General features: G+C 59.3%; 2 protein-coding genes across 2 annotated transcripts in view; one reads left to right on the plus strand and one right to left on the minus strand.

The window, feature by feature from the left end:
• The window catches only part of KISS1R (KISS1 receptor), a 3,495-nt gene extending 2,200 nt beyond the window's left edge, over positions 1 to 1,295 (minus strand). The window contains exons 1-2 of the mRNA XM_007460404.1: positions 1,012 to 1,295; positions 118 to 242 (exon numbers count right to left, since the gene is read on the minus strand). Coding sequence (XP_007460466.1) covers positions 118 to 242; positions 1,012 to 1,255 — 369 coding nt within the window. The 5' untranslated portion in view covers positions 1,256 to 1,295. The remainder of the gene's footprint in view (positions 1 to 117; positions 243 to 1,011) is intronic.
• Positions 1,296 to 7,984: 6,689 nt separating this feature from the next.
• Positions 7,985 to 10,424, plus strand: part of R3HDM4 (R3H domain containing 4) — a 4,837-nt gene continuing 2,397 nt past the window's right edge. The window contains exons 1-4 of the mRNA XM_007460405.1: positions 7,985 to 7,998; positions 9,316 to 9,470; positions 9,865 to 9,989; positions 10,406 to 10,424. The exon at positions 10,406 to 10,424 is cut by the window's right edge and continues 108 nt beyond it. Of these exons, the coding sequence (XP_007460467.1) occupies positions 7,985 to 7,998; positions 9,316 to 9,470; positions 9,865 to 9,989; positions 10,406 to 10,424 (313 nt within the window). The remainder of the gene's footprint in view (positions 7,999 to 9,315; positions 9,471 to 9,864; positions 9,990 to 10,405) is intronic.

Below are 10,424 nucleotides of genomic sequence, written 5' to 3' on the forward strand. Positions count from 1 at the left end.
CCCCCTGCTCCAGCCCCACCCACCCCCCCCCCCCCCTCCACGCCCAGCAGGAGGTCCAGCCCCGCCCACACCGGCTCCTCCCCCTGGCTCGCGAACCCCTTCCCCCAGCCCAAGCACCTGCTGGATGTAGTTGAGGAACTTGCACATGAAGTCTCCCAGCACCCAGGCGGGTAGCGGGTAGAGCAGAGCGGTGAAGGGCACGCAGCACAGCAGGAACGTCAAGTCTGTGACCGCCAGGTTGGCTGCAGGCGGGGGACACGCGGGTGCTAGATGTGGGGCGTGTCTGCCTAGCCGCCCAGCGCCCTGGCCCAGCCCCCTGGGCCTCGCCTTTGTCCCGGTGACCAGCAGGGTGGCTCACGAGGCCCCCAGAGAGGGCAGAGAAGTTGGGGCACCCTCCTCTCCCTTTTATATTTCATACACCCCCCAGCAGGGGCTTCATAGCTGTTCAAGCAGCAATGGACCCTGCTCACCCCTGTGGGGGTTGCGAGTAGGCCCCCGCCCCTCTGAGCCTCAGTTTTCTTACCTGAAAATTGGGTAGAGTGGTGTTGCCCAACAGCCAACATAGAATGGAGAACACTGACTGAGTACTCAGCCGGGTAGGGCACCCCCATCACACAAATGTGTAAACTGAGCCTCTGGGGCAGAGGGCGCAAACTCGGGGCCCGCGGGCCATGCAGTCTTTCCTCCACTCCTTTTATTCATCGGACACCATGTTAGAAGAACCACACTTCAATCGGACATCTTCCTTGAGTGGCATGGCCAGCGCTCCATGGGCCACACTCTCCAACCTCCCTTTTAACTACTCCGGCCACCGTGGAACCCTCCAACGCCAGAGTTTGCGACCTCCAGCCTAAGGTATAGGGACAATAGGGAAAGGACAGGGAGCCCTGCAGGGGAGAGATCCCTATCTAAGAGGACTCCGATGCACCGCTAGGGGCGCCCCTGGCCACTCCGCCCTCGTGGCGACCCCCGGAATGGCCCGCAGGCACCGCGCAGCGCCCGGGCGCTCACCGATGTAGAAGTTGGTCACCGTCCGCATCTGCTTCTGGCGGCAGATGACGAAGATGACAAGCGAGTTCCCTGCCAGGCCCAGCAGCATCAGCGCGCCAAAGAAGAGCGGCACTAGCCAGGCGTCCACGGGCCACGGCGCCGGGGCCGGGCCGTCCGAGTCGTTGGCGCCACAGCCGGGACAGCTGGATGCGTTGGCCAGCGCCCACCAGGACGCGTTGGCCCCGGACGTGGCCAAGGCGCGCATTGCCGCCCTCTTCCTCCCAGCCGCCCTCCGGGACTTCACCCGGGGATGGGGCAGTGACCCTCCTCCCAGCTGCCCTCCTGGGATGCACCACAAGGTCTGGAGCGCGGATTCGCTGGGCTCCGTGGATCCTCCGCTGGCGCTCAGCCGCCGCGCGTTTATACCCCGCATCCCACTGTGTCCCCGCCTTCCCGCCTCTCCTGCAGCCACTGGCCACTCCTGCGCGCCCTGCGGTTCACCAGCACAGCACCCCTTCTCTCCCATTCCCTCCTCCCCCCAACCTTGGGGGTCAGGATAAGAGCACAGGAAGGGGGAGGCTGGAGGAGGGGCTTGGGGAGGAGCAGGGGTGAGGTAGGCTCCCCAGAGGCTGCTGTGGACCCGGGAAGGACCGATCCTACCCCAGGGGAGAGAAGGGTAGAGACCCACCAGCAGGAGAAGCAGGGGGACAAAGCCACAGAGTCTAGGGAATGAGGCAGAGGCCATGACTTTGACCTTCCATGGGGCTGGGGCTCTGGGTGGGTGGGCCCCGGCTGGCGGCGAGGTCAGCCCTCAGAGGTCCTCAGTATCTGCTGCCAGAGTTTGCCCCAGGACACTGGCGAGCCATGGAAGGTTCAGGGCAACAGAGGGATGCCCGGGATCTTGTGGTTAGAAGATGCCTGTTCTTAACCTCAAACAAAACAAAAGAAAAACAAAAAAGGAACCAAAACTCAACCTCCCCAGGACTTTGCTGCGAATCAGACCCCTTGAGAGTGTCCACCTCCCACCTAACGGGCATTGATTGGCAGATACCAGCACTGGGACACAGATACCTGTGCTGCTGGTAGTGGGAACCAGGTGGAGGGAAGTTTATAAAGGATAATGTTGATCCCCAAACCCACACCCAGAAATGTACCCCAGATACTAGCCTGTGAGGCATGAAACAGGGCACTGGGCTGTTCTAAGTAGCAAAAGAAAAGATGATGCCGTCTGTGTAAAAAAGACTAAAAGGGGGAAAAGAAATGAATAACAAGGAGCCTGGGGGGGAGACAGGCTTCAACATCATTCTTGACAATGGCCTAAAAATTCAGAAAAGGAAAAAAAAATCCCTTTGGGGTGGTAATGAGGGCCAGGTTAGTATGAGGAGACCCAGGGATACTCCACGGGCATGGAGGAACTGTCCTGGGGAGGCTGCTGAGTTGAGTGGGCCTCGGAGAGAACTCGGCAGGGGGCTGGACCTTGGAGGGGGCCTCGGTTGGGGGGGGTGGTTGGCAGCAACGGCTCATGGACTGGCTCAGGGTCTGGGAGGGTGTTAGGAAGGTGACGACAGGGACTTGGCAGTCCAGTGGTTAAGACTTCCCGCTTCCACTGCAGGGGACACAGGTTCGATGCCGGGTCGGGGATCCCACATGCCAGGCTGCGAGGCCAAAAAAAAAAAAGAAGGTGAGGACAGGAACGAGTGAGGCCCAAGAATCACGGCAAGGCCAAGGCTGTGTCCTGTAGAGTTAGCACATCTATTGAGCAGCTGGTCGTCGTGGGCCAGAGCCACAGACCAAACATCCCGGCCCCCAGAGCCCCCGCCCAAGCACTCCCCCCGGAGGTACCATCTCCCAAGTTGTATCACCTTGCTTTTTTCATATTTATCTACGTGAGGTCACACACTGTGTGCTTTCTTGGGTCTTGTAATAGTTCCTCTTCCTTTTTCTTTTTTCCTTTTCTCCCCTCTTGCTCTTTATACGTTAAAGCAATCGGGTTGTTTGTCCTGTACTCTTTCCACCAGGCTGGATCCGGGGGTTGCATCCCTGTGGTGTCTCTTATCGTGGTCCTAGTTCCCCATTTTTCTTTCTTTTTTTGTAAAAAATTTACTTATTTATTTATTTATTTTTGGCTGTGTTGGGTCTTTGTTGCTGCACGTGGGCTTTCTCTGTACTTGCGTCGAGCGGGGGGCTACTCTTGGTCGCGGTGCGCGTGCTTCTCACTGCGGTGGCTTCTCTTGTTGTGGAGCGCAGGCTATAGGCGCACGGGCCTCAGTAGTTGTGGCACACGGGCTCAGTAGTTGTGGCTTGCGGGCTCTAGAGCGCAGGCTCAGTAGCTGTGGCGCACGGGCTTAGCTGCTCCGCGGCATGCGGGATCTTCCTGGACCAGGGCTCGAACCCATGTCCCCTGCATTGGCAGGCGGATTCTTAGCCACTGAATGGTTGCAGTAAGAGCTGTTACATTCCTATAATGTCCCCCCCCCCCCCCCCCCACACACACACTTTTCTTGTAGAATGAAGGGTGGATTCTAGATTCTAGAGCAGGTTTAATTCTCTGTCCTTAACCCTCAGGTCAAACACCAGGTCTGCCATCAAAGGGGCCCCGTCTCATCAGTCTGTCCCTTCTCCTCCACCTCTATTCTGCTCCCCCCCCTTCACCTAGCGCCCTGCTCTGGATGCCCCAGGGCCTTTGCACTGACTGTTCCCTCTGCCTGGCATACCCCTCCCACTTTTGCAGGCTGCCAGTCCTCTTTCCCAAGGTCTCCTCTTCCCTAGCCCAGGGCGGGGAGGTCCTGTTTGATCACTGCTGGGTCCGGAAAGCACAGCCCCCACCCCAAGGACAGTGAGCATTTGCTAAATGAATAAACTCTAAAAGGCAGAAGGAGGTGGGGTTAGCTTTGTTCTATTTTTAGAGAAGGGTAGATTGAGGCACCCAGCCAGGACTCCAGAGGCTGCCCTTTACAGAGGGCTGGGTGGGGTCTGGCGGAAGGAAAGCCCTGTTGGTGCTGGGTGGGTGTAGCATGGGTCATTTCATCTGTCCAAGCCTCTGAAAAGGACGTCCGCTTCCTTCCTCCTTCCCCAGGCCTCAATTTCGCCATCTGTCCCCCTAGGGCTGGGTGCCGTGCCCACAGCCCCGCCCGGGCGCAGGACAGGCGCCGTCTTTTGCCCCGGATTCCCCGGGGCTGGGTGCCGCCCCCTCAGTGTCCCCGTCCTTGCCCCGGGGCTGGGTGTCCCCGGCCCGCAGCTCGGGCTCGGCCGCGACGTGGCCGCGACTCCCACCAGGCGCGTCCAGCCTCCAGGCTCCGCCCCGCCCCGCCTCCGGCCTCCCGTACCACTCCTGTGCCCTCCTTACGCAGCCACTGCCTGCCCTATGCCCTGTGACTTCCTGGGCCTCCCTATCCGTCAAGTTCAGGACGGGCTTCCTGTTCTGGAGCCCCTTATGATTAGTGGGCGCTGGTAACAGACAGCGCCCCCCCAGTGTCCTCGGATAGCCCCTCTGGAGGGCTGCCTGCCAGCTAGACTCATCTGAAAAGCTTCTCCTGCCGTTATCCCACGTGCCAGCCCCACCTGGTCCCAGCAGGAGGAGACAGAGCCCCGGGTGGCGGACGCTGTGAGCGCGGCCGGCGGGCGGGTGCGGCGCGCTTCCGGGCTCCGGGGCCCACTCCTCTTACCCCCTCCCGGGCTGCAGCCCCCGGCCCGCCCCGCCCCCTTTCCTGGGGGGTACCCCACTCGGGTGGAGCGGGTTGGTGGTGGGCTTTGTTGTCAGTGGGTGTTTCCCAGGGAAGCCCCATCCCCGTACTCCTGGGTCTTTGCCGGGGCGCAGGGGGCACCCCCGTGTCCGCGTGTGCGGACCCCCGGCTCCCGAGCTTCGGGGGTCCCGGGCGCCGCGTCGGGTGAGGCGGTGCCGCTGCGCGCGGTGTACCCGGAATCCGCGCTGGTGGTGTTCTGGGTTTTTACCCAATTGCGACTGTTCCTGTCCCCCCGCCGGGGATTTACCGCCCCCCCCCCAGCCAGTCCTGTGTACCCGGCGGGGTTGTGAGCCCCCCACCTCCCGGTGGACGCGCTCTTTGTTTTTCTCCGGGTAAATACCCAAATGAATGGGGGGCTTACGAACCCGGGCCAACACGAGCCTGTGTGTCCTGGGACGTGGACTGGAGGCAGGTGGGCGGCCCCATATGGGTATGCCCCCCTCCCCCAGGTTCGCAGATCTCTTTCTAACCCGAGTGTTGATGCAGAAACCCAGGTGGTCCACCCTGGCTGCTGGGGTTTCATTTCCGCTTCTTCGTGTGCCCTTCCGAGTGGCCCCGGGCGGGCTGTTACCCCTTCGGTGCCTCGGTTTCCCCATCTGTAAAATGAAATAACAGCGGTCCTCTATTGGAGGGGCTGGGGTCAGTGACCCTGCACTTGGAGGTGCCCAGCAAAGCGGAGGGTCCATTCTTTAATAATTATCTTAAATAGTTCACTATTGTAGGTGTTTTATTATTTTAAAATAACTTTTTCTCATTTTGGTATTTTGTGATTTCTTTATTATTATTATATTTGTTATTACTTTATTGTTATTATTACCCAGAAGCTGTACTGGTCTCTACAGATGTGGTTGTTTAAGGGACCTTAACCACTCGAAGTGGGTATTTACCTGCCAGGTGGGTCCCTCCAACCTGCCCCCATCCCCCCTCACCTCCATACCCGGGGGAGGGGGGGAAGGGGGCTGCTGCTCCTTCTGTCTGCCCACCCCAGCCTGAGTCACCTCTGCTCAGAGCCCTCCTTGGTTTCCTGCTAGAGAAAGTAGTTTCCTCTTTGGCCTGTTCCTGGGCAGGTGCCAGAGAGGGGGTGTGTTTGCCTAGGGGAGTGGGTGTCAAAGGCCCCATCTCAAAACCCGCGGGGAGAATTGGGGGAAGCAAAGGAACCTGTCCTCCCCAAGCCCAACCTGACTTAGCAGCTGTTTCCACTGTCAGGCCTGTCCACCCCTGTTGGACGCTGGCCCCTGCCATGGTGCAGACATTTCCCAAGGCCTGCTGGGTCCAGGAAGTCTCACGTGCCCCGTCTGGGTGGTCAGTTTCCCCATCTGTAAAGTGGTCTCTTTGGGTGGCTGGGGAAGCAGATGAACTGGCCCTTGGGTGAGTGTGTAAACAGAAGTTCGGGCATTCATTCAACAAACAGCTATTGAGCACCTGCTGTGGGCCAGGTGCTGGGGACACAGGAGCGGCCAAGAGGGACCTTGTCCTTATCGTGCGAGTTAGTGAAGGAAGTGAGAATTCAGGAGTAAACAAGTATGAGGACCAGCTGGTTTTTGATGCTAACCGGTAAAGCCGGAAACGGAAACGGGGCTGATTAGTCTAGTTGGGGGGTGGGGCAGTTTCTCCCAGGAAGTAACTTTAGAGCTGGGACCAGAAGGAGCCAGAGAAAGGGTTCTTCAGGCAGGAGGCTGAGCACATGCAAAGGCCCTGAGGTGGGCTGTTCCAGATCAGCTTGCGATGCAGTAAAAGGGCCCTGTGCCTGGAACAGGGGCAATGAGGTGGAGAGAGATGGGTGTTGATGTTCTGATGTGGATGTATTTTATATAAAGTTTATGCTGTCCTCCACCCCTCCTCCCCAGCGTTCATTACAAATCTGCTGCCCCCTCCGCCTGCCCTCTCTGTGGCTCCAGGCTCTGCAGTCTGCCCCAGGCTCCTGCTGGAATCTGCTGGAATCTGAGAGGGTAGTGAGGCCCCAGGAGGCATGTGGGACCAGGCAGCAGACCTGCAATGCCAGGTCAGGGAGAGGCTGGGCCTTGTCCTGAGGGTGCTGGGGAGCCACAGGTGATGGTGGAGCAGGTCAAGGAGCAGCTGGATCTTAGTCCAGTGGGCTGTGGTGTGAGGGGTCCAGTGAGACCTGAGTTTGAGCCCCTCTGACCACTGTGGCCCCAGAGGGAAGCAGGAGGCTGGATGGTTCAGGGGAGTGGTCCTGTTCAGACCAGGTTCGAATCCTGGTTCTGCCCCGGGTCCCGAGGTGACAGGGAGCCCCATTTCTTGGAGCCCCATGTCCTGAGGGCCCAAGCTCTCTCACTGAGTCCCACCCTGCTCTGAGGTTCCCCAACAGCTCCCCCCCGGATGTGGTCCTGTTATCTGCCCCACCAGGCCACCGTCCTGGCCTCCGTCCAGCTGTGGGGTGGAGACACAGGCCCTGGAGCCACAGCGAGGCCACAGCAGAATCTGGAGCTTGGGGTTGGGGTGCCTGGGCCTCAGGAAGGTTGCGTCCAGCCTCAGAATTGTGGGCTCTGTACTGACTTGAGTTGCCCTGCCCTGTCCCAGCTGCCCTCTTTGCAGCCCTGGGGTCTCTGGATAATGACTTTGCTCCCCGGTTTGCAAATCTGTATAACGGGCATCAGAACAATAGTACTTGCCTCCTGGGGTGATGGTGAAGGTGATCGCTTAACCAGGCTATGATCAATGGTGTGGCCCACGGGGTGAGCTCCCAGTCACAGGAGGAAACCAAACAGGTGGCAGCTTGGGGAAAGGTGTGTGTCCTGGTTCCTCTTGGCTCTGAGTGGCCCCTCCCAGACCAGCAGGGGCCATCGTTATCCCCACTTTGCAGAGAAAGAGCTGAGGCTCCAGGTCACACGGTGAAGCATCCGTCATAGCTGGGATTCAAACTCAGGGCTGAGCTTCCAGGCTCTACCCCTGCCTGCGTGTCTCCTAGTCTCTTTTTTTTTTTTTTTTTTTTTTTTCTTGGCTGCACTACACAGCTTGTGGGATCTTCTTTCCCCAACCAGGGATTGAACCCTGGCCCCGGCAGTGAAAATGCCGAATTCTAACCACTGGTTGTGTGTCTCCTATTGTGCCTGCATGAGTTTACCCATCAGATAATTTTTCATAGATTTTTGCCTGAAGTGTCATCCATGGAGCCTGCCCCACTCCGACCTAAGACGGGGCTGAGGCTCATCAGCCTATTTGCTTCGTGATCAAGATGTAACAGCCTTTCTGGCCAGGGCAAAAAACTTAAGGCTGGGGACTCTTTACATATGTATAGACCTTGGTGAGTGTGGGCTTCAATCCTAACCTCTTTGAGGCACCTTGTCCCACTGTCCTAGGGCTTCATGGCATTTTATAGCGCCTGTTTGTGGGGCAGGGGTCATGCTTCTCTGTTTAATTTGTGTCTTGGGAACTTTGAACACTAGGAAAGTTTGGGTGGAATTCCGGACTCTGGGTTCTACTCAGTCTTGGAATCGTGAGATTTTGCTGGAGACCTGATTGGGCAGTTATTTTTTTTGAGCATCTACTGTATGCCAGGCAGGGCTACAGTGGACAGCAAACTCTGCCCGCATGGAGATCACGGTGGGTGGTGGGCAGGGTGGTAGAACGTGTGGCCATCAGGAGAACAGAGCAGTGAGGGGCCGGGTCCCCCTGAGGAGGTTTGAGCAGAGGCCAAAAGGAGATGGGAGTGAGCCATTCGGAGCCTGGGGTGTGGGCACCGGCCAGGGGCACAGCTGGTGCAGAGGCCCAGAGGCCGGGCTGCCTGGCGGGTTGGAGCGGAGGCACGGGGTGAGGAGGGGAGGGAATCCTGGCACCCTAGACCCTCTGAGACTGAGTCCACCACTGGCTCCCCAGCGTGAGGGTTTCTGAGCCGGGTGGGACCCTCCTCTCAGCCTGTGGTCAGGGGCTGACCAGGGTGGAGACCCTGCAGCTTCTTGCCCGGAAGTTTCCATTCAATATCCGCGCCACCCCCCACCCCCCACCCCCACCCCCCGCGTGGCCGTCTGCCGCCTGGCCCTCGGGTCCCCAGCGGGACGCCTGCCTGGGCCGCTAATCCACCTCCAGGATTAGTGCTCGGGGTGGGGGGTGGGGGGAGCCACTCTGTCCACCTCCCCCATCCAGCAAGGGGGCCCCTGGGGCATGAGTCAGGTGGGCCGGGGCATCACCTTAGCTCCTGGGGGCTGTTTTCTTTGTTATCTTCTGTTGGAAGCATGGGGTTGGGGGTGAGGGGATGCTGCATCAAATGAAGTCTTGAGAAACTCCCAGAGGAGGGAGACTCTGGGCCTCACCAGCTTGCAGCTCAAACCTGGAAGCCTGGGGGAGTAGGCAGCAGCTTTCTTGGCCTCCCACCCAATGTGTGGCTCCCCTTCTCCGACCCTTGGTTTACTAACCCGTCCTCAATGGTACCTGCTTCCCGGGTGATGTGACGATGAGACACAGTGACATTTTAAGGGCTGTACATGTGATAGGGGGTGAGCTTCCCATTGTGGAGGGAAACCAAGCAGGGGATGGCTGTGAGAGAGTGGCGATGGTAGGGTTGTGCCTGGGCGTCCTGGTCTGTCTTGGCCCTGAGGACTGCCCCCCCACACCTGGCCCACAGGCCCCTTCCGGGCTGCCTGCCCGCTCTAGCCGGCTCCCAGGTGAAGAGGCTCTCGGCCTCCAAGCGGAAGCAACACTTCATCAACCAGGCTGTGCGGAACTCAGACCTCGTGCCCAAGGCCAAGGGGCGGAAGAGCCTCCAGCGCCTGGAGAACAGTGAGCAAGGGTCGATGGGTGCCTCCTGGGGGCTCTTAGGCCTCAGACAGCAATGGTGTGCATGTTCTGTTATCTGAGCCTGGCCCTGAGCTGGACAACAAGAGGGAGCTCTGGGCATTGGAGCTGGGGCTTTAAAGGAGGTGTAGGAGTTCAACAAGCCAAGCCAGGGCGAGGTAGGAGGAGTTCTGGAGGCTGGATGGTTCCTGTGCCTTCTGGGAAAGACAGCTGGAGCGTGGAGGAGGGGAGGCTGGTGAGAGTAAAGGCCCTAAATATAGAGGTGTGGGGGAGGAAACATGGTCCTCTGGACCCCATGGAGCCTGGCGGGGGGGTGGGGGGGCTCGAGGGGGGGGCCCAAATGCAACCCCCAGCCCAGAGACCGTCTGTTTCCATCTAGCCCAGTACCTCCTGACCCTGCTGGAGACAGACGGAGGCACACCTGGCCTGGAGGATGGGGACCTGGCGCCCCCCGCAGCACCCAGCATCTTTGCAGAGGCCTGCAGCAACGAGACCTATGTCGAGGTGGGGCCCCGTATCCTGCCCTGGGTTACCCCGCCCACCACTAGGCACTGCCTATGCTGGACCCTGTGCCAGGAGCACCCATCCCCTCCCTGGTCCCTTGATGAATACCCTGGGTCTCCCTCCAGCGGCCTGAAACCCACCCACCCCAGAACCTTCCAGCACCCGTGGTTCATCTGCTTATCACACTTGGAATTACTGATGGGATTGGGGGGGGTGTTTGGTTCATTTTGATTCCCCGCCCCACACAGGTGGGTCCGCAAGTGCCCCACGAACTCCTGGCCGGCCCAGTGGTCACATGTGTGCACAAGGAGTATTTCTGTGCACTTGTGGTCCCCCCAGTGTACATTAGCCAAATGGGGAAAGTGAGGCTCGGGGGCTTGCAGTCATCAGTCAGGGCCTGCCTGCCTCTCTTCCAGGTCTGGAATGACTTCATGA

The sequence above is a fragment of the Lipotes vexillifer genome, unplaced genomic scaffold (assembly GCF_000442215.2).
Source record: "Lipotes vexillifer unplaced genomic scaffold, Lipotes_vexillifer_v1.1 scaffold225, whole genome shotgun sequence".
NCBI classification, from domain to species: Eukaryota; Metazoa; Chordata; class Mammalia; order Artiodactyla; family Lipotidae; genus Lipotes; species Lipotes vexillifer.